General features: G+C 45.0%; 1 protein-coding gene across 2 annotated transcripts in view; it reads left to right on the forward strand.

The window, feature by feature from the left end:
* The window catches only part of brinp1 (bone morphogenetic protein/retinoic acid inducible neural-specific 1), an 86,269-nt gene that overhangs the window by 44,529 nt on the left and 17,512 nt on the right, over positions 1 to 24,228 (forward strand). For both annotated transcript variants that reach the window (XM_031577223.2, XM_012814730.3), the window contains exons 3-5: positions 325 to 515; positions 5,338 to 5,507; positions 14,479 to 14,584. In XM_031577223.2, coding sequence (XP_031433083.1) covers positions 325 to 515; positions 5,338 to 5,507; positions 14,479 to 14,584 — 467 coding nt within the window. The remainder of the gene's footprint in view (positions 1 to 324; positions 516 to 5,337; positions 5,508 to 14,478; positions 14,585 to 24,228) is intronic.

Genomic DNA, 24,228 nt, shown 5'->3' on the forward strand with positions numbered 1-24,228 from the left:
CCTGAGGGCAAAAACACTGGAATGCCACTTCTCCCTCCTGTTATTTTCACTTCTGCTCTCTTCTCTTCTGTTCTCATCTGTCCTCTTCTAGCTTCTCGTCTCTTCTCTTTGCACTTCTTCTTTTCTCCTTTTTTCTACTCTCTTCTCTTCTCTTTATTTTCTCTTCTCTTCTCTTCTCTTCTCTGTTCTCTTCTTCTTTTCTCCTTTTTTCTCCTGTCTTCTATTTACTTCCTCATCTCTACTCTCCTCTCCTCTCCTCTCCTCTTCTCTTCCTTGATGAGCTCCACCACTCACCATCTCTCTCATTTTGTCCCCCCGTCTCAGGGAGTTTGCGCGTTGGAAGGTGAGGAACACAGCCATCGAGAGGCAGGACCTGATGCGCAACCCCCTGCCTCTCATGCCCGAGTTCTCGCGGAGTGTGCGTCTGCTCGGTCGCCGGCCCTCCACCCAGCAGTTCATCGACACCATCATCAAGAAGTATGGCACGCACATCCTCATCTCAGCCACACTGGGAGGTGAGTCTATCTACGGCACACTGGGGCACAGGCAGACAAACAACAGGACAGACAGTACACTTCACATGGGGGGGGGGGGTAAGGCTAGGAGGTGAGTCTGTTTACTACAATCAGGAAACCAATCAACAGGAGATGTGCATTTTATATGGGGGGCGGGGGGGTGGGGGGTGTTAGGATTAGAGTTAGGGTAAGGGATGGGTACTGGGAGGTGAATTTGTCTCCTCTTCTCGAGGCATCAACCACACTAGAGTGGAGCTCAGACAAGCAATAAACAGAGCTAAGTTGGACAGAGCTTAGTAGGTCGAAGCTTGGGATCAGGGGGCCAGATGGGCAGGTGGGAGGGGAGTTAAGGTTAGGGGCAGGGTTAGACGGGGGCAAGGAGCCAAGTCTGGGAGGTGAGTTTGTCTTGTCCAGCTGTAGTGGTAATGCTCTTCAGTCATCCCCAGCACACTCTAACAAACAGACATCACAAGATTAATTTCACACAGCCAGAACTCGCTGGAGGCTGCTGGGGGTGAGCTTTTCTCAGCCACGATTGCAGAAGGAGCCAGACCACTTCTCTAGCGACAGATATCCCAGAGCAAGGCTCAAATACACAGCCTCTATATGCCCCTGCCCAAAGAAGAGATGGATGCCCAATTTAAGTTACCCCATGAATCTCATTTTAATCCTCTTAGAAATATAGTAGTCAACATGGAGTATAAATATGTTATTTTATTTGGCTTTTGGGCATAAAGCTTAGCAGCCAGTAGTGGCCTTTTTTTCTCCTAAGTGATGCTACATGCATTGGATTCTCTCTATCACTGGGTAAAGATCCACTCGCATGCTGTGGATAATCAAGCTTGAAGTGCAAATGTATTCTACGGACGTAGTTCTAAATAGGGGATCGAGCAATGAGAGCGTCTCGTCACGCCGCCTCACTGACATAGAGCTGTCAGACTCAATAACTCCAACCAGGCAGATTTGGTTTTTGGTGAGAGGCCGCAGAGATGATGCAGAGGTGAATGGCTCCAGTTGCTATATCATATGCAGGGCTTGTCAGGCGGTTCAAATGAATGAACTAATTATGGCACTGGGAAATGTAATACGCACACTGAAAGATGATGCTCAAGGTGCTCATGTGTAATAAAAGTCAGTTCACGCGAAGGTGGATTAAAGGCTCTTGTGAACATGGAAGTAAGCATCGTATTAGAACTTTGTGACAGGTTCCTGGAACCCAAGGTCCATGGTGTGGTTTTTGGGTCATTTTAAACCCCTTTTTAATTCCTCCTCCCTATCCATCTATCTCTCTCTCTCTCTCTCTCTCTCTCTCTCTCTCTCTCTCTCACTCCCTCTCTTTCACTCATGCACTCTCTCTCTCTATCCCCCTCTCTCTTCTGTCTTTCTTTCACTCACTTTCTCCCTCCCCCTCTCTCTTTTCTCTCGTACTGCCTGTTTCTGATCGCTTTTTTATCTTTCCATTTCCCTATCCTGTGACGTGAGACCAGATCGGGTTTAACCTCAAGGGCACACCAGAGCATTATGTCCCTGAAGACTCCGGTGGCAATCTGGCTCTTGCACATTAAAGTGTACCATTATGTGGGCTGATAAAGGCAGAGAGTGGGAGATCACTGAAAGCTTGCCCACAGCTATTAGACTTTAAGCACTGGGTAAGGAGAAAAGAGGATGCGCTCTTAGCCGGATGGTCTATTCTTCTTCTTCTTCTCCCAAACCCATCCCCCCACAGAGCAACTTAACCACTGGGGTCTCAGCTTACCCTCTGTGACTTGTATATAACCCCCCAAAAGTGTGCCTGTGTATGTGTGTGTGTGGGTGTGGGTGTGTGTGTGTGTGTGCGTGTGCGTGTGCGTGTGCGTGTGCGTGCGCGTGTGCGTGCGCGTGTGCGTGCGCGTGTGCGTGCGTGTGTGTGTCTGTGTGTCTGTGTGTGTCTGTGTGTGTTTGAGCCCTTCTTTGTCAGTGTGGGTTCACGCACAAGGGAGCAGTTTGTTTTGGAACGTGCATGGAATGTTTGGATTGTTTGTGTGCATACGCATGCGAGTGTGTGCACCATCATGATTGTTTGTGTGCATACGCATGCAAGTGTGTGCACCATCATGATTGTTTGTGTGCATACGCATGCGAGTGTGTGCACCAGTATGATTGTTTGTGTGCATACGCATGCGAGTGTGTGCACCAGTATGTTTGTATGTAGTGGATGTAGTGTGTGTGTGTGTGTGGCTTGCAAATGTGCGCCTCGTATCAAACAAAGGCAGTAGCCACTGCTGATGCTGAGACGTAACCTGGTGCTGCAAACCCCTCCGCCTTGAGCAGCATCCTGACATCTCTGTGTTTAATACATATTAAAATATTCCATTTGCCTAATTGGCTGACGACTGCAGGCTTCTGTATGCCAGCGATGCATATGCTGATAGCAGTTGGAGAGCCATATTTCACAGGGGAGGGTGGCAGGTTTATTTTACAGACTGTGGCACGTCCAGTGAGAGTACACTGACTTTTAAACACAGACGTCCTTTATTAAAACTGTAATGTCACTTAGAGGAATAGCGTAGTTGGTGCTGCCCTGGAACATCAGGTTCCTGTACGGTTAAACATATTTCAATCAACAGACCTTCGGGTTACAACTGCAGCAGGATGCTGCGGTTTTTCGGGGCCCAGGTAGCTGCTGCGTACGGCACAGAGCTGGTCCTGAAATGGCGTAGATCTGGAGTAATGACAGAGGAATCGCCAGATCAGAGGTTAGCCTGGACACATACCGTGCCAAATGTACTACTCTAAATAATGTACTGGTACATAAATTATAGAACATAATTCAATCAGCATACCTACCCGGTAGAGACAGAGCAAAACCAAGGTTATTACATGCAGATGATGCAAAACAGATACTCTAAATAATGGACTGGTGCATATAGAATATTTTAAACAAATCCGTGCATTACCCACTCCCACATGCCGAAGCCATTCGGTACATATTATGCAAAACATGCTACTATATATGATCCATGGGCCTGTGTATGCCTGAGGTGGTTTGTTTGAAAGGCTCTCTGCTGTGGGATGCACCTGCCCCTGCCCCTGCTGAAAGCTTGTGTTTATAACAGTTCTGTGTTATTCAGTCTAGCGGATTTATGATTGGCCTGTACCTTACTTCACCACTGCAAGCACTGCATAATCCGATGACTGTTTTTAAGCACATTGTAAATACAGTCATTACGAGTCTCCAATGTAGGCCTTAATAGAAACATGCATATATTTCTTGGGTCCTGTTGACGTTGAAAGAGGATATTTTTAAGATGAATGGAGAAGCATGCATAGAAAGGATGGTGTGAATGCTGGTGTATGAGGAATAAAAGCTTAATGGATGTGACGCTGGGCAGAGGCAGTTTCCACTGAAGGGATACAGAATGAGGGCAAAGAAGAGTCTGTCTGTGGAGTGGAGCATTGTTCCGGCCTTTTGAATAGCCTTTTAATGAAGCCTGGCTGTAGTGGATATTGGCATGTACATAAGGAAGGCCAAGCTGAAAACCTGTGGCCGCTTAATGGCACATTAGATCCAATAGAAGGGTTGTGAAGAGAGGCCCGGCTTGGCATTGATGGGCAGATGATGTCATTTGTCATGCTAGTGAAGAGAGCACACGTCTTGACCTCGCGCTGGTCAATGAGCAGTGTGACCACATAACTGAATCCGAAATCGATAGCATTTAGAACCACCGTAAATCAAGACCAAACGTGGATATATAAACTCCAGCCACAGATAGCATCAGATGCTTCCAGGCCTGTGTTTAATAATAAGAAGAAACAACACAAAACAAAAGGCCCTCGTAGCTGCCTCTGTGAGCCCTCACGCGGAAGAGATAAGGGTGAAAAAACAATGCTAGTGGGTTAATGGAGTATCATTATCCTTGCCCAGTTGCATATGGGGGTCAAGGGTGCCAGGGTAACCCTTTTGTTGCCAGAGGGAGAGGGGGAGGGAGAGAGAGGGGCGGGGGGGGGTTTCCTGTCCTCCCCTCTCCACTCCTCTTACAGCAGACCCATCCAGCCGTGAGACATCAGCCATGACTGCTGCTGCAGGTCACGACGGCCTCACGTTAAGTGACCAATCACGTTGTGTGGCCGTGGGCATCGTGGCGAGGGTCAGATAGCGAGGGTCCTAAGCGCGTGTGACACGTTTCTGAAAGATTTCCAGACAACATGGCATGCCCTTTAGATGCCCAGGTCCACAAGGGGGAAGGGAGGGAGAGAGAGAGAGAAAAAAAAAAGATAGGAAAAAAATAAACAAGAAAAGCTTTCAAGCCAAACACACTTGACGGGCAATTGTTTTCTTAAAGCATATTCATTGTTTCTGGCCTTTCTATTTTTTTCCCCGGAAAGGTTGACTATGATCCGCTGCCATGTTCTCTTATTCCCTGAGGCAGGGTCGTTTATAAAAAGGTCACTTTCACCTCAGTAAATCAATCAGGGCATTTTTTCACTTCATTTTCCATCACCTCTAACATTTACAGCCTCAACTACAGTGCAATGAGAGAAACTGAACCAGAACAAGATGTATTTGGATTATATCAAAGAAGTAACGTAGAATAATCAAAAAGTAAGAATGACCTCAGGAATAATCCCAGGTTTTTAGACTAATTAAATGCAGCATACAAGACTACTGACTACTGAATATTTGGGTTTGTGTAACCAAATAAAAAGAATATTTGGTTTCTCTTTCTTTCTTTCTCTCTCTCTCTCTCCCTCTCTTAACTTCTCTCTTTTTTCTGTCTCTCCCTTACTCTCTTTCTCTCTCTGTCCTTCTTTATCTCTCTCTCTCTCTCTCTCTCTCTCTCAGGCGAGGAGGCTCTCACAATGTACATGGCGAAGACCAAGCTGGACAGGAAGATGGTGAACGGCACCCAGAGCGTGGAGGCTCTGCACCAGCTGGCCTCCTCCTACTTCATCGACCGAGACGGCACCATGAGGAAACTCCACGAGATCCAGATCTCCACCAATGCCATCAAGGTAGGACTCCTCCTCCCACCCCTACTACACCCCTCTCCCTCTTCCCTCCATCCCCTGCTCATTTACCCCTCCTCTCAATCTTCATCCCACCACCCCCCCCCCCCCCCCCCCCCCCCCCCCCACCTCCCCTCTGTCTTCCTTGACTTTTCGTCATACCAGAAGAAAGAAAATCCAGGAGATTCAGATCTCCACCAATATCATCAAGGTAGACTACTTTCTCCTCCATCTTCATCTCAACACCGCCAATCCAGTCCTCTCTTGGCCTCTCCTCCATATCCCCTTGAGTATGTATGATTAAGAAGGACACTCAGACCAATGCCATAAAGGTAGAGCTCATCTTCATCCTCCTTTGCCTCCAGCTCATACCTCCTGCATACCCTCTCTCCCTCCACCTCCCTCCCCTACCCCTCCTGGCTCCGTCCGCGGTTGTGGACCTCATCTTCATCTTCCCTCCTGGCTCTGTCTGCGGTTGCGGTTGTGGACCTCATCTTCATCTTCCTCGGCCTCCACCCCAAACCCACTGCCCCCACCCTCCCCGACATACCCTCTCACCCCCACCTGCCCCCTTCCCCTTCCCTCCTGGCTCCGTCTGCGTGGCTTTTTGTGGTGGTAAGTGACAGGTGGGTGAAGGGCCGCTGGCAGACAGGGCCAGTGGTAGCAGGAAGTCAAGCATGACAAAATTAAGTAGAACTGACACTGGCTGCTGACTCAGAGGTTGGGGATGGAAAGTGTGTGGCGAGGGGAGGGGAGGGCAGGCGAGGCGCTCACGCAGCACATTGGCGCAGGTTAAGTATAGCCACATTGTCTGGAGTTATGGAGGAGCATCCTGACAGACCTCTCCACCCAGGAGAGAGATGACTGGAGTAGGGCTGCAGCAGGAGGAACACATACACACACACAAACACACACACACACACACACGGCATCTGGGGGGGATGTTTGTGATTATGGTTTATTATAGTGATAATAGTTTGTAGAAAGTGTGCATGCGTGTGTTGTATATTTTTTCACACATGTTTGAGTTTCTTTGTGTGTATTTGCTTATGTGTATGAGTTTGTGTAGGGAAATGTGTGTGTGTGTGTGTGTGTGTGTGTGTGTGTGTGTGTGTGTGTGTGTGTGTGTGAGCACAGCCCTGTATCTGTGCCTGCATGTTTGTGTGTCCTAGGGCTGCAGACTTCAAAGATAATGCCCACTTAATGCCAGGAATTGTTTCCCCCACTGCAGCTGATTAATAATTTACTGAGTTTCACACGGGCATAATGTTCTGCATATCTTATAGCCTGGCTCTCTAAACAGAGACAAACAGTTCTTTTTGAGTGGATGAGAACAGCAGTATATCTCCCTATCTCATCTATTTGGATTCCTATTATGAAGTGGCACAGTGAAATGTAACATGTTTCTGTAATTGTAATTAAAAGCAGGAAGAACAATATGCTCTTGAGAGTAGTGATAAGAGACACGCAGACACATTCCCATTTTTGTTTTAAAGACATCTCTCAGAGACACACTTAAAAGAGAAGGGATGACAAGGAGGGGGAAATGAAGGGGGTTTCAGAGAGCAGCAGATGCAGGGCCGGGTCGGGGCCGGATCGGCGCCGGATGCCGCATCTCTGTGCCAGGTCAGGGCCGAATCCGCTCCAGCGTTTTTCTCCTATTTGGGATAATTAGCCTGGGTGGAACGTGGAGACATTTGCATTGCAATTCCCCAGGAAGAGAAGTGGTAAACAAGCTCAAACAGACAAATAAAAATTCAAACACACAAACGCTATGTAGGGCAGCCGCCCTCGTTCCCACCAAAAACTGAAAGCTATAATTGTGTTGCTCACAGGTTTTGTCAGAAATGCAATAATCCAAAGCGAACACCCCAAAGGTCCCTCCACACCCCAAAATACCCCTCTCCACCCCTTTTATAAAGAGGAGGTAAAAGCAATGTGTTCCACCCTGGAGGCACGTAACAGACAGACAGCGATCGCTGTGCGTGCTGGAAACAGCGGCAGACTCTGACGCACTCTCTGGATCTATATACACAGGGAACGCAGGCTGTGCACTTCCAATATTGATTTAATATGGATGTGAGCCTGACTTCAGTTAGGGAGGCTGCCTTCAGAGCGAAGCATGGGCGCAGAGACATCAATACGAGCGGAATCGCGAAATTAAGGCACGTCCCGTCAGCGGATATTGCGGAAACATCCGCAATCTAATATTGGCACAGCAAATTCACTTCCTTTTTTATGTGAACTTAGAGTGGGATTCGGAGCTGCATGAAACAAAAGATAAATATAAGAAAGTGCAGAGTAAATATGCTCTCTCTCACACACACACACACACACACACACACACACACACACACACACACACACACACACACACACACACACACACACACACAGACAGACAGACAGACAGACAGACAGACAGACAGACAGACAGACAGACAGACAGACAGACAGACAGACGGAAAGACAGACAGACAGACAGACAGACAGACAGACAGACAGACAGACAGACAGACAGACAGACAGACAGACAGACAGACAGACTTTCTGTCTGTTTCACACAGTCCAAAAGAGCACGGCTGGAAATAGACCTTAATCTCTGGCGACGGAACTCTATCCTGATACTCTCTCCATCTCCCCTGCTGGGGGAAGCGATGTGCCCTAGACCCCTCTCCTCTCCCCTCTCCCACCACCGGCCACATACAGACTGATGAGCACACAGAGAGAGAGGGAGAGTATACAGTCCTGGCCTGAGTGTGCACGGCTCTCTCTTTCCTCCATCCTTGCTATATTTATCAAGCCCTCATCCTTTCCCCAAATCTCCTGCAGCTTTGCCACTGCCTAAGAGGGTTTTTCGCAACCTCGCCGTGTTCATCAGGATGAAGACATTTCCACCGCGGAGCCCAGAGCTAGCCGCCACTCGTTATTTTTTAAAGACGCCATGAAGGGAGTTTATCTTCCTGATCTGATGAGTCGTCCTGCCCATGAAATCTGATGCCATCGCTATCAACCCCCCCAGCCCCCAACCTTTAGCCCTTCCTCAGAAGGAAATTTGTCAGCCTATGGGTGTACGGAGGAGAGCATGGGGAGAAAAGTCAACAGAGTGACTAAAGAAAAGCAAACACTGTACTAGTCTCGAAGCTATAGTGGAGGGAGAGAGAGGGAAAGGGAGTGGAGAGAGTACAGGGGGGGAACAGTCAAACAGAGAAAAAGAGAGAAAGGGGGTTAAGATTGTTGAATAAGTCTTATTTGAATTTGAAAAGGGATGAGAGAGAGAGGGAGAGGGATACAGAAAGGGAATGAACAGAAAAGACAGAAGAGAGAGCAAGGGGTAGTGCGAAAGAAAGATAGTGGGATAAATAGCAATGAGGAGAGAGAGAGAGTGAGTAAGAGAGAGGAGAAAGAGATAAGGATAGAGAGAGACAAAAAAGAGAAACAGGGAAAGGGAGAGAGAGAGAGAGGGAGAGAGAGAGAGAGAAGTTGCTTGGGTAGGAGTTATCAGCACGGGCTCTGCAGTGGCCCAGTCTGTGATTTAGGAGCCCACAGTCATAATGGAGCTCATTAGCAGAGAGCGCCATGGCTTAAATGGAGTCTAACCAAGGGGAGAAATCACACCAGAGGATGCCTCACACACACACACACACGCACACACACACACACACACACACACACAACCACACACACACACACACACACACACACACACACACACACACACACACACACACACACACACACACACACACAGGGATGCCACACAGGCACCATTAGACAACAGTGTGACCCTGAGAGAATGGGGCAGAAAGGGAGGGGAGAGAGAGAGAGTGCGTGTTTGTGTGTGTGTGAGAGAGTGTGTGTTTGTGTGTGAGTGTGTGTTTGTGTGTGTGTGTGTGTGTGTGTGTGTGTGTGTGTGTTTGTCTATGTTAGCCCTTCTTTGCCAGTGTGTGTTCACACACAAGGGAGCAGATTTTTTTTGGGGTGTACAAAAGGTTACAGATTGAATTAATCAGGCCTACGGCAGGACACCAGTTGACCTAGTGATTTTTATGCACATAAGCAAAAACGTGTGTGTGTGGGCCATTTTCCAAATTGACATATGCCGTTCAGACTGGGCTCTCTCTCTCTCTCTCTCTCTCTCTCTCTCTTTGGCTCTCTGTGTTTCTCATTCTCCTTCTTTTTGTCTCTTTCTGTCTATCTCCTTCCCCCCCCTCTGTCTGTCGCTCCCTGATCCATTGAAGGAATGCAATTACTGTAGATTATTGTGAGAGACTCATTCCCGCTTCCTAATGTGTCCGGGGATAATGTACACATCACAGACAAAAGGAGCTGAGGGACACATACTAGGAGCGTCTCGTCTCATACTGCGACCACCGCAGTTTCCTGCCGGGAGGTATCAATTCAGGATGGAAGACGTGGATGTGCCTTTTTTTAGCTGCACGTTGCTAGGTACTTTTCCTGCGAGGTGGGAATCATTTAGGGATGAAAATAAGAGACCCAGCGGAGCATTCTAATGGGAAAAAAACTAGTGGGAAAAATGCAATTTTACGACTGGATGTTTTTCCTGTGACAAAGACTGGAGCGATGATGTCGGAGAATGTGCCTGTGTGTGGGTCTCCAAGGTCATCTCCCCGAAGAATCACTTTCAGCTGATTTGCACCCAGGCTCAATATGCAAATGTATGATGATGCAGCAACCCTTTATTTCCGAGAGATCTATTTAAAATCCACTCCAATGGCCAAGATCCAGTTTCTCATTTAGACGGCAGCCGAGCCCCCGGGCCACACGCGCTATAGGTGGAGAAATTAAAAGCCATGCCTCTTGACCCAAATGCAGCACTGTAAATGCTGCCGTCAGAGAGGTCCGGATTAAACCTGCTGAATGCATTGACATTCAGGGAACATAATGATGATTTCGCTTGGAATTGCTGATGTCACAAACGTTTTGGGCGACTGACTGTTATGCACTGTGTGCTTGGCCATCCAGAGGGTGACTGTGAGGAACACCTGTTCTTGACTGTAGGTGATATTCACTGTATTAAAAATCACACACACACACGTACATACTCACACAGACAAACAAAAAACAAAACACACACACAGAGATACATACACACGCACACATACACCCACATACGCACACACACAAACTTGTGCAGTGGGGCGCTGTAACTGCCTGTTCTTTTTTCTGATCTGAGAACTGGCTTGTACAGACTAGCGTGAGCATGACGCCCACCTAGGGCCCACCTCCCCCCAGCACCCATAGGCTTAAAATAGAAACTTCATTAGTGGCATGACAGGTGACGGGCACATTAAAGAACGGGTACAGTGGCAGCCCCACGACGATGACACCTCATCCTCATCCGGCCCTAATCTCTCTGTCTGCCAGAGGAGTGGTATGCAGCGCCACATAGCACATGTGCTTTAACTGATGGAGGGAGGGAGGGAGAGAAAAGGAGAGAGAGAGAGAGAGAGAGAGAGGGGGGAGAGAGAGACAGAGAGAAAGAGAGAAAGGGAGAGAGAGAGACAGAAAAGGGGAGAGAGAGAGAGACAGAGAGAGAGAGAGAATGCGAGGGAGTATCAGAACTGGGAGAAGAGATGGAGAGTGAGGGAGATAGGAGAAAACAAAGAGAGTGAGAGAAATAGAGGAAAGAGAGAGATTTGGTGGAAGGAGGAGTAGAGAAAGGGGAGGCAGGAAGGTGGGAAGGATGGCGTGAGGGAGGGAGAGAGAGAGAGAGAGAGAGAGAGAGAGAGAGAGAAGAGGAAAAAGAGTTCTCCAGTCTGGTTCTACTGTATGCATGTGCTGTAGTCAGATTCAGCACTGCTTCAGTGGGAATGGTCACAGCTAGCATGATCATCTGAATACCTGAATGGTCACAGCTAGCATAGTTGACTGAATACCTGAATGGTCACAGCTAACACAATTGACTGAATACCTGAATGGCAACAGCTAGCATAGTTGACTGAATACCTGAATGGTCATAGCTAGCATGATCATCTGAATACATGAATGTGGTCACAGCTAACATAATTGACTGAATACCTGAATGGTCACAGCTAACATAGTTGACTGAATACCTGAATGGTCACAGCTAACATAATTGATTGAATACCTGAATGGTCACAGCTAGCATAGTTGACTGAATACCTGAATGGTCATAGCTAGCATGATCATCTGAATACATGAATGTGGTCACAGGTAACATGTTCATCTGAATACATGAATGGTCATAGCTAGCATGATCATCTGAATACATGAATGGTCATAGCTAGCATGATCATCTGAATACATGAATGGTCATAGGTACCATCGTCATCTGAATACATGATGTGCAGTATGGGATATGTTGTTCCACACTGAGCACAGACATCAGATTTGTAATATGGGGTTTGAACGTTCTTTCGGTTGAGTAATTTAATTGCATATTTCTCAAAACCATGTACAGTTAACATATTTTTGCTCTGGTGATGAAATGGTTTAGGAAATCACCTCAGAGAGAATGAGAGTTAGTGATTGTTTTTATTTTAAATACCCACACCCACCCGACCCACACAAATATGTGTTTAAACAACCACCCGAACTCGACTCAACCCCCAATCCGCTAACTTTAAAAATCATGCATGTCTCCTTATTTGGTGCACCTTTCAAGAAAACACTCCTGTAAACTTGTCAAAATAGCGCACCAGTGATCGCTTAAACAAGAGCGGTTTCTAATCCTCATGGGTTAATCCAATGTAGAAAATGCGGTCCAAAACAAGCATCACCAAAACTGGCTACAGGCTATTGCAACATGGTTATGCAGGAGCCACCACTGCTACCACTGATGCATAATACATTGATTGCAGGGCACAGTCTATGCCACAGCAATCGCGTCTGGGTCCAGGCCAGTGGTTCTCAACTACCCACAATTTCCCATGGTAATTAAGTTGCAACACAAATTATATGCAATTCAAACCATAAAAAAAACATAAAAATATAAACATAGAGCCTACTTTTCCCTGCATTCACAGCACATTAGCCTAAATTTGTCATCACATAGATTTTAAAATTGATATTATTTAAACCCGGGACCTGCGGGTTATGGGTTGACCTGCGCATCACTACTGATAGTTATGAAGACTTTCTCATACAGCAGGGCAAGTCCCGCTTGACCAATTCAAAATACTTTATATTTACTTTTATTCTTGGATGCACTTTTTTATTATCAGGCAGAAGAATCACGTGTCTGCTCTGTCTGAGTGTGTGTGTGCGCATATGTTTGAGTGTCCTTGTGTGTGTGTGTTTGTGAGTTGGGCAGTGTGGATGAATAAACGCATGTGTAGTCATGTGTTATAGAAAATTAAGAAACGTCTTATGGTTTAGACAGAGTTACACACTTTAATAGTCTACAACAATCTCTTAAATTCCTCCTGACTAATTCAGATGCTTTAGTTTACTTGAATTCTTATCCTCATGTTTATCATCCCAACAGAAAATAATTTGTTTTGTTGTGCCACAATGTGTGTGTGTGTGTGTGTGTGTGTGTGCCTGTGTATGTGTGTGTGCGTGTGCGTGTGCGTGTGCGTGTGCGTGTGAGTGTGTGTGTGTGTGTGTGTGTGTGTGTGTGTGTGTGTGTGTGTGTGTGTGTGCCTGTGTATGTGTGTGTGAGTGTGTGTGATGGAATTGATTGAAGGGCACAACAATGGGCATGGGCCCAATCTAGTTTTTCATTCTTTGTTTGTGTTGAGAGAAAGATGTGTGTTTCACGCTGCACTCTCTCAGAGACTAGGGTGATAATCGTTTGTGTGCAGTTGACAAAGGATTACATGTTCTGTGCTGTGTAGAGGCTGTTATTACGGCTCCAGTGTTAATCCGTCACTGTCACCCTAGTATGTTGCTGCAACAGCTCATGACCTCTTGACCTCTGATATTGCCTTGGCTTAGAGCATGCTGAAAACCCAAAAAATCATTATAGTTATTATAGTATGTAGCAGACCCTTTTTTTCAAAGCGACTTACAAAACATTTGATACAAGTAGTGTAATGACGACAATGACAAAATTAAGCAAATTAGATTAATCAATAACAATAAAAATTGCTGATGTTCCAAATGAACTCAACAGGGTTAAAAATTACAGACATTTTGGGTTTAGCTGTACTATGGCCCGGATCACTATATGCCTGTTTTTCAGGATAGACCGTCATGGTTTTGACCACTACTTTTCTAAATGGCGTAGGCTCCTTTTGAAAAAGCCCTTTAAAGATTGTGAGGGACTAAAAGCACTATCATATTTAATCATTGCAATCTTCCCTGGCTGAGAAAAAAAGGCTGAACAAGGCTGAAACTCTGTGTAGGAGGCTATTTTAAAACTTAGAGTGGGATGTTAGAAAGAACAGGCGATTAGTTCCTCTACCTTCCCCCTTAGCCCCTCCCTTAAGACAGGGAAGTTTCCTCCAGTGCTCTGTTAACAGTACTCTCCGGCGTTGATGCCTACAAGACTTTTGCTTCAGGTCTAGAAGATAAAACACACACATTCAGATGAACTGTGTAGGAGGTCCCTTGAAGCTGCAGGCTGTGCAACTGATAGATTGATGAATCACCTCGTGTTTATAGAGAATATGAACCTCTGTGACATATGCAAGTAGGATGCGTGTATGTATGTGTGTGTGAGAGAGAAAAAGTTCTGTAAGGTCCTTCCTGCTGGTAGTTATCATAAACTCCATTGTCAACACTAGGCTAAGAACCACTAGTGTCGCTTTATAGCATAATAGCATTAGCATAGAATAACATAGAATAGACTAGAATAGAAGCATAAAATAGCATAGCATAGCATAGCATAGCATAGCATAGCATAGAATAGAATAGAATAATATAGCTGTCCATCAGATATGCATCTCTAGCCATTCCATAAGAGCATTCTAGATAAATAATCTAAAATGTTCACATTGATGACCAAACTTACAGATTGGGTCAAGTGAATGTTCTGATTGTGTTGCAGGTGACAGAGACCCGCACAGGGCCGCTGGGATGTAACACCTACGACAACCTGGACTCCGTCAGCTCCATCCTCCTACAGAGTCCCGAGAACAAACTCCATCTGCAAGGTAAGCACTCCCCACATTGCCTCAGACTGGTGGGAGGAGCAGCTGAGCCGCTGAACACAACGGGATGTTTTTCATTCATATTTATTTCTTCAGCCTGCAGTCATTTCAGGCTGTAATCAGTTGTCCTCGTACTTGATTTTGGCCCTGGTGTCTCCCACTTCATTTTTTGATGCATTGTTTCGCTCCGTCTTGACCTGCAGGAAGCAGTCTATCCTCCAAAATAATCGGTTTTATGATAAATTACGCCTTCTGTCGCCTTCAGGTCTCAAATATGCTCAGTCCATATGCACTCCACTGTTTACAGCAGATTGAAGCATATTTGACTCTGGTGGAGAGAAGCGGTGCAAGAAAAGCAAGGCAGAAATATGCTTGCTGCCAGAGAACAGGGAGTCATTGTGCTGCTTCCTCAAATCTGTCAGCAAAAAAACAGCACGATTGGAATTTACCTTCCGTTTTTCTTTTTCCTTTCTTTTCTTTTTGTTCTCTTCTCTTCTCTTGATTTGTCATGTGAGAGCACTGTGGACTGCCTCACCTAAGACCAGTGATCAGCCCTAAGGGTGATGTTTTGGGAGTGAGTGAAGGCCACAGAAAGATTTCTTGCCGTACTCACACTTTCCTCTAGCCTGAGCTCCCTCTCTCTCTCTCTCTCTCTCTCTCTCTCTCTCTCTCTCTCTCTCTCTCTCTCTCTCCTCTCTCTCCTCTCACTCCTTTCTGAGAAGTTAATTTCCTCTGTATGGATTTGGATAATTACTTTGTCTGTCAGATGTGCTTCTCAGGCTCCTGTGTTGGTAGTCGTCGGGCTAAGCCTGCAGTACAGGTATATAGAGCCTTTGTTAGCACTGATGTACTGGCTGGTCTGCAATGGGGAAATGTGATGTTGTCACTGTGCTGATGAGTGGCGGCCAGACAGGGGTCCCATCCCCACGGTTGCGCTTCTTTCATGGGGAAAAAAGCAGACAGATTTCCGATCTATAATTCACTCTCATTATTGAACAGGTCGGATTTTCTGTCAACGTATTCATATTAGATAAAGTGGCTGTCTCACCACCTTTTGAAGGCTCCAGCCCTGCGCCATGCAGACAGCCAACACTTTTTTCCCCATACACACAAAAAGCACCTTTCATCACTAAAATCCCAACTTTCAAGTGCAGTCAAGCTTTGACATGTAATGTGTCATTCATTACAAAATTATTCCCTCTCCAACCCTAGCCTGCTAGCACTGCCACTGGAAAATAATGCAGTTTTGAACTTGGAACGCTTTTAATGACAAAGGAACTCTACTCTATCCATCTATGGCTAGCAGAGATGTATGCCTGGATGAAGTTGCAGTGATACCAAATGCCCTGTTGACCCTGACTTTGTAATGATTTGAAATGATGGAGAATCAAGTTCTGTAGCACTCCTCTATCACTGCAGGTCTTGATAGTGTGATTGTGTCTTAGTTTTCTCCTGGTTGTGTGACCGGATTCGCTGTGCCTGCTGACCCCCATGCCTAAATAACCCTGCCTTAGTAAAGGCAACTACTGTAATGCATGGTCCCTTGGCAGATCCTCTTCTCGTGACATGAGATTAAATATCTGTGAATGACTGCCAGGCACTTGTCTATGAAATCTGTTTTCAGCCTTCACCCTTTAAGGGAGATGGAGAGAGAAAAACGGAGAGAGGAATATAGAGAAACAGAGTTTTGCCTGTTGAAAATTCTATTTTTGAACCCTACATTCAAGCCTTTTGCTTTGGAAGTGTACAGGGGTAATCTGTCATCCCAGTAAAGTTTGTCAGAGGAGAGGAGAGAGAGAGAAGAAGGAGCCAAGATACAGAAAACGACAGGAAGACAGACAGACTTAGAGGGATGGTGAGAGAGATGGAGAAGAATCAGGATGACATTTTCTGCTCTAAGTTGAGCTGGCGTGTGTGTGTGTGTGTGTGTGTGTGTGTGTGTGTGTGTGTGTGTGTGTGTGTGTGTGTGTGTGTGTATGCGAGTGTATGTGTGTGTGTGAGGCTGTGTGTGTCTGTCTGTGTGTGTGTGTGTGTGTGTGTGTGTGTGTGTGTGTGTGTGTGTGCGTGTGTATGTGTGTGTGTGTGAGAGGCTGTGTGTGTGTGTGTGTGTGTGTGTGTGTGTGTGTGTGTGTGTGTGTGCGCGCTCGGCTGGCAGTAACAGTTGTGTTTATACTCGGTTGATGTATGAGCTCTCTGCCAGGCGGGCACAGAAGGCGGCCCCGGTGACTGGCACTGACGGTGCCTTAATAGACAGTAGAGAAGCTCCCCTGCCACCCATGCTGGGAAGGCCCTGCCCCTGTCCACAGGCATTGGTCAGCTGACTCTCCAGTCTGTGCTTAAGAGCGAATTAGGAAAAAGGTCACTTTGAAGGGAAGTGTTGTTCCCATTAATAAAATTGCCATCTCCTGTCGTCTCTGCATTTTGCTGCATGTGGGGTCGGGCGATAATGCTGACGGAGCCCAGAGGAACACGGACTAGTGTGAACACAGACTACTGTGAACACAGCGTGATGAAATAAACAAAAAGATACAAGCGGTATGAAGTGGTAACAACAATAACAAAACATATGATGAGTTAAAGATGAAATGGAGACTCTGCTATTTCCCTATTGCAGTTCGTTTCTGAAGGCTACTTACGAAAAAAAAAAACATTCCCGTACAATGATGAATCTGACAGTATGATGAGTTGCCAGTACATTCTATAGAATAAGTAATAGACTTAAGAGCATCTCATTCATGCTCTTCCTGAGTGATATGACTTAATCTCTTAAAATGAATGGGGGCAGGGATCGCAAAGTACATTTGACATGGTAGCACAACACGACTATTTCCGAAAAGACAAAAGGTTGAAGGAAGCACATCATGTCCACAAAAAAAGAAAAAAAAATTAACTCACTCGCTCAGTTTTTTAAAGCGCTTTTTCCCGATGCATAAATCTTCCAAGAGACAGAGCACTTCAAACCTTGCACATATCCCAGTAGAAGGTCACAGCTTTAATCAGAGCATGTGTTTGGACCACCGTGGCCCAGTAAGAAGAGTTTAAACAGCCCACTTTCATGTCTCTAAATTACTCTCTCTCCAATGCTACTCCTTTTGTGGTCAGTGATCTGAAACAATTTGATAGACCTAGAGAGAGCAACATGGTGGAAATATGTTGAACAGTGGATAAACATATGTTTAACTGGATAGGGACCTCAATTAACACCCCTTCCCACAAACGCAAAGACACGTCTGTTCAGTTCATTTTATCACACACCTTTGAATAAAGGCCTTTGATGCCATTCATATTACTGACTAATACAAGCACCTCTAACGCCTAGCAAACTCAGAAGGACTAAATCATCTTATGGAGCACAGTGAAGAGTAACTCTGTCCCTGTCTGTGTGGGATCTTCAATATTTGGGTTTCCCATTATCATATTTCTATTCATCTTTGACACTTCTCTGACAAAGGAAAAAGGTTCTTGCTAGATCACCTAATGAGTCCCTGCAATGGGAGGTAACATTTGTAGTCATTTCACCTGGGTGTAGATTGATTAGCCTGATTATTTAGCTCCATAATATACTAACATCTGATTGGTCATTGTTTGTTCCTGGAGGCCCTGGGGAGAGAATACGATCTAATTGGTTACATTTTTTGTCTCTCTTAATTAACTGTATACATTTTATATGAGCACTGCTTGCTGCAAAGACCTTGGAGGGCAAAGACTACTGTGTACCACTATTAACTAGATAATTTGGTGATATTAATTTAACAGAGTCATTTGATAGACCAAATTATCTTGTATTACTTACTCTTTTTGCATGACATAGGTTTTAGATGACTTTAGTTGTGCATCTGCTGTAGCTGGGTCATGGTGTTTACCCATCTCATCTCTGTTTGTTCTGGCCGGCGCTTGAAAATGCTAATAGACCTGTCAACAAATAAAGCAGAGAGAGGCAACATTTAAATGGGCATTGATCCCTGGTCAAATGGAGAAATGGGTCACCTCTGAAACACTGTGTAGGTAGGATCTGAGGATACACACTTGTTTGCTATTATGACTTCACAATATCAAAATCACCAATATGAACTTTTTGATGAATATGATAATGTTTTTTATGGACAAACAGCGATGAAAATACTAGAAAATGTTGTTTGCAGTAAATGTGTTTGATATAAATGAGCGATATATTGTATTATATAATATTATATTATCACAATCAGGGCCTTGCGTACAATAACAAACAAATGAAATGTATAATCACTGGCTGTTGCTCTGATGTATACCAGTAGACAGCAAATTCTCTGTACTGTACGGGACTGTCTGTGAGCCATGGGCTTTGACTGTATTTCTGTATCTCTAAGTCTGACCTCTATTGACAAAAGCATCTCAAGACTAAAAAAGATGTGAAAAAACCCCCCACAACGCTCCTAACAGTTTCATCTGCCATTCAAGCCAGAGCCTGGCATCCCAGACAATAACAGCTGCGTATCCTGGAGACGGGCACCTGACACCCCCTTTGTGCGCCCCGCGGTTCAAGGGCACGCTGTGGGGTCAGAGTGGGAGCGGCGCAGAGATCATTACAGTCCCAGAGGAGGTCCCCGCGCTTTACCCTGCTTGCCAAGCCAAGGCAGAGCTGCCCGCCAATCTCAATACTGAGTTATCTCTGCAGGGGTGGTGCGGAGGGGGCACTGCTTGGGGGTCTGCACAGATACAACCAGAGGAGCAGGGGTGGGGTGGGGGCGGGTATGTTGTGGGCAGGTGGTGGGTTGGGGGGTGAAGGGGGGGGGGGTAAAAGGTGTTCCAGAGATTTAAAGTGCAGCGGTGAGTGGGAGGGGGGTAGGGGGTGATGGTGATAGTGACAGAACTGAGATGTAAGGGTTCAAAACCTCAGAGGGGGAGTCAAAACCTTTATGGTGGAGACCTCTTTATACTTTTTATATTAACTTTGACTTTTTCAGCTGTGTTTGGTGCTAGAGCGGCCTGCTCTGAGAGTGCTCTCGTCTCTGCTTCCTTTGGTTATTCATCAGTGAAGGACTCGCAGTGGCACAGGCTGTGGCAGACCCAGAGGGCATGACGCGCTCACCGCATATAGAGCATTTCTATTGACTTTGAACATTTTACGCGCCATTTATAATGCATGTTGATAGACTCCCGACCCTTCTCATCCTCTGTGCATTCCCACTGTGGAACAGAATATAAATACCCATTGTGTCTATTGGGACAATTACTGAACACTTAATGACATGAAACATGAGATTACCAAACATGAGAGAAACTCAGGATAAGTACAGGCCTGTCCTCAATCAGCGTGTAATGGCAGAGAAAAGCAGCGTATTGCCAGAGGCGAGCACATCTCCAGACCGTGCTAAATAAAATATTTTACCCACCTTTCATCAATATTTAGCAACTTGCATAATAATGTGTTCATTTTCCGACAGAGGATGGGGACACAGCTTGCTCATTTTAATTTTACATTTCACTCAAAAACACATTGGAAATAAGGCAGAAAGAGAGAAAAAGGAGAGAGATAGAGGGAGAGGGAGAGGGAGGGGGGATAGATAGAGGGAGAGAGAGGGTTGGGGTGTAGGGAGACCCAGTTTTGAGGACATCCTAGTTGCCTTCCTGTGCCATGTTGTCAGGACCAGTGAAGGTCTAGGCTTGTCACCGTGTCACTCTGCCAGGTGACTGCTAAACCAATGTGCTGGCACATCTTGAAGTGTGCCGCTGACATTTCAGTCAAAATGCTTTGTGTGACACAACTGTGTGTGGCAGGCAGAAATTATTGATGTTATTAAAAAGGTGGGGGCTGGAAAAATCCTCCTGAGGAGCAATGTGTCAAGCCTCTGAAAAAGCTCCAGGAAGTCTATTGGCTTCATTTAATCAAAAGCTGCAGCGATAATTATACCTTACATTCATGACGGACAAAAAAAGTCAATTTCACTTTGTGAAAGGCCCCACCGTGGAAACCCACTTAAATTCAGTCATTTTTAATCCAGCTTTATAACAGTTTCAATTAAGAGAGCCTTATAAAATTGTGTTCATTAAGCCCATATTCATTGTTGATTGACTTTGAGTGACACATTATTAGAGCAAAGGTTAGGGCTATTCTTGCTAAATGCTGTTTTACAGAATATTTCACGGATATGATAATCTTAAAGTCAAGACCAAACTCACTTGGCACTGCATTGCAATGTTTTAACTGTCTTTCAAGAGCTTGGCAGAGTTGAGCGCAAAGACAAATATTCACATTTGAAGTTGACAGGATTAGACTGGAAAAAAAGATAATGTCTTAATGGGAAAGCGATACTGTGTACAAGCTAGTGTTTTAGCTCCCTGACATTTGGAAATAGCTTTTTTTTCTCTTACTTTTTTTTCCCCCATCGGAGAAGAGAGGCTAGTCTTTGCGATCTGATGGCTGCAAAGTGCAGATAGCACTGAGGGATAATACCACAGTCACACAGCATGGTGCAGCATCCTCTATGGTTCCCCTTAGATTAAAATGGGGACACACAATCAGACATGGGGAGAGCCAGCTATCAAAGCTCTGTGGCATCCGCAGTGCCTTCCCAACAGCGGCTAAACTGATGGGCTGTACAAAAACACATAACAGACAATAGAAGAGATGCCTCATGTTTGTTTGCCTTATGATAGCATGCCATAGAGGGAGAAAAACCAAAACATATTAGGACAGAGACTGCGTTAGAGCCGTGAAAATACACAGCATCTGAGTGATTCACTTAAGCATCAAGCCTTATGGACGCCATCTCCAGGATAACAGGACAGTTGCTCAGCTATTTATATTCAGTCTATTATGTGTTTTGCTGCTCACCGAGGTCTTTGCAGTGGCGTCCCCCCCCCCCCCCCCATGATCACCAAGGAAACCAGCACAATGAACAGGGTTGAAATGGACCCATTAAAATCCACAGTGAGTCCACAGTGAGCAAATAGTTGATCTTTAAAAAAAAAAAAACAGGACAGAAAGGAAAAAAAAAACATGTAATTTTCCCTCCCACAGACATACAAGCAAGAATACAAAATGTAGGAGTAGGTCATTGCTGTTCGAAAACACTAACATCCAAAGGGGGGAAGCAAATATACTGCTCAGTCTCTAAGTGTGTAGCCTTCCATATAATTTAGCTGTATTGAAATTATGTAATTAGACAAAATAGCATTTTATATAATAATGCAGAGAATACCTTGAACCGTTTCCATGGATGTTAATCTATTTATGAATGTAAACTAAATGTCAAGCACACAATTAAACTTTTGGTCTGACTAGCAAAACAATCTGAAATCCTCTACACATTGAAGCTTCCAATATTATATTTTAGAATTGGTCACCAGCAAACAAGTAATGACTACAGGTCACTTTTCTTCATTCGACTTCTTCTCCCCTCCCCACTGTCTATTGCTTTGTCTGTAGTGTAAATAACCTTGAGAAATTGGCTTGTCTTGAGATGCGTATCCCATGTCTCCCCAGGGAACTTTAAATACCAACACATCAAGGAGAAGGGGAATCGAGTGGAGCTGGGGATTAACAAGACGTAGTTAAACGGGCTGGTTATTTGTCTGTTAGTTCCTGCAAAAAGTCCTCATCTACCTGTAAAACAGAGATGAGCTAGGCCAGACTAAGAGATTTGCACCACCTCACCTAACTCTTTCCCAAGCCAAAATTATCCACTCTATAACTGCCATAAATTAGCTGGAAAACAAAAGCAAAGTAATTTTCTTTTTTCCTTTTTTCCCCCCTGTTCTCCCTCCTCTCCTATTCTTTTTTTGGTCTAGCAGGAGCTGTGAGCCCATCGTGGAAGATTTATGAATATGTTAGAATAGCCTGAGCCAACAGTTTTCAAAGTAGTGAAAGGGAAAATAAATTAAACGGCCCCACAGGCAATTCATCTGCAGCTTGATGGATTACATGCTCATCACCACGTTCCTGATTTCTCAACCATTCCCGTTGCACCTGCGCAACGTTTGGTACACAAAGAAATGAATACGTGCACCCATTTCCACCATATTGTCACAACTGATTGTGGCCAGATATGTGGATCTCCATGCAGATGGAGAAGCAGATGTAATTCATGAATTAGCTACTGTGGAAAAATGGCTTCAGCAGAGGAAGGATGCATGTTCATCAACCAAACCAGCCCACCCTTGGAAAAACACACACACACACACACACACACACACACACACACACACACACACACACACACACACACACACACACACACACACAAACACACGCACAAGCGCGCACACACACTTTTGTGCACGCACATTCCTTCCAATGCACATGTCCCCACACACTCTGACAGAAACCTATTAACCATACAGTATGCCAGACGCTGGTCAGATCATGAATTAGATAAAAAGTCTAACAGTGGTGCCGATCGAATCCAATATAGACAGTATGAGGGATGCTTTAATCAGCCTTTATGTTGTGCACTGTGCGTTATTGAGGACATAACCACAACGGCGAGTGAATCCTCTCCTATAGGGTCTCTCTCCTGACGTGGATGTCCGATAATGGCGGCTCATTCCTCAGATTGACGATGGCATCCTCCGGTTCCTTCACCCCAGGCTTGGCTCAACCTCCAGCCTGATGAAATCCCTCGGCGCTGACCTCTGAGGTCACCTCTGAATTGGAGGTGGTCAATCAAGACGGCGTTTCCGGGCCCTGACAGCCCGGACTCATAAATCAGCCCTTTTTGTCCTCCAAAGCCGCTCGCTGTCAGAGGCCATATGTTCCCAGAGCCTTCATTCTCCAAACAATGACTCGCTCACATGTTCTTCTCCTTTATCGATTCGGTTTTGCCTTCCTCATGTGAGAGCTTGTGTTTCTGACAGCTTGATAGTACAACCACCTTGAGCTGGCATACATACTCCTTGTGTGGTCTCTGTAGCTCACGTTGCCTGTTGCCACGTTTTATTTTTTTCTCTCTTTCTCTTCTCCCTTAGATTGAGGGGAAGAAAAAAAAACATACATATTGATTTGAAACGGGATGTATTTTTGCTGTGTGTTGACATTAGCTAAGTTGTTGATGTACTTGGCCTTCATGTCAGTCAATAGAAAGATCACCAGTGGGATATAAAAGCCCTTACAGCACATCACAAGGAGATCTTCAAGAGCACGACTGCAATTATTATTTTAAGATTATCAAATCTATTCTCGACAAGTTGCATCAAGTTGTGTTCGCAACATGGTTATACTTGGAGTTCTGGTCAAAAATTTTATAGTTTTTCTTTTTTAATCATTTCTAGTTTTTAAGCCTCTTTTCAATGATGTTGCACCACCCGGTGTTATAAAGTAAGGGAAATTCACAAGATATTTTAACATACATGCAACCAGAGCAAATTTCGATTTCATGATTGTAAGTAGTTATTAATAATAACACACATATAAAACATAGATTACATATACATAATAAAACCTGTAATTTCACAATATAACACTTGGTCAAAATCACAATATGATGTATGAAGACAATGCGTACCTATTCATATTAACACCCAGTTAACTGCACTAAATATGACGCCTGACATTTCACTGATAATACTCTGTATTACAGTCTTGGGCAGTCATTTTAGAGGTCATTTTTGCCAGTGACACAAGAAATTTAACAAGTTTGTATTATTAAAAAAACAAATTAATGGATCTC

Source organism: Clupea harengus, chromosome 12 (genome assembly GCF_900700415.2).
Source record: "Clupea harengus chromosome 12, Ch_v2.0.2, whole genome shotgun sequence".
NCBI classification, from domain to species: Eukaryota; Metazoa; Chordata; class Actinopteri; order Clupeiformes; family Clupeidae; genus Clupea; species Clupea harengus.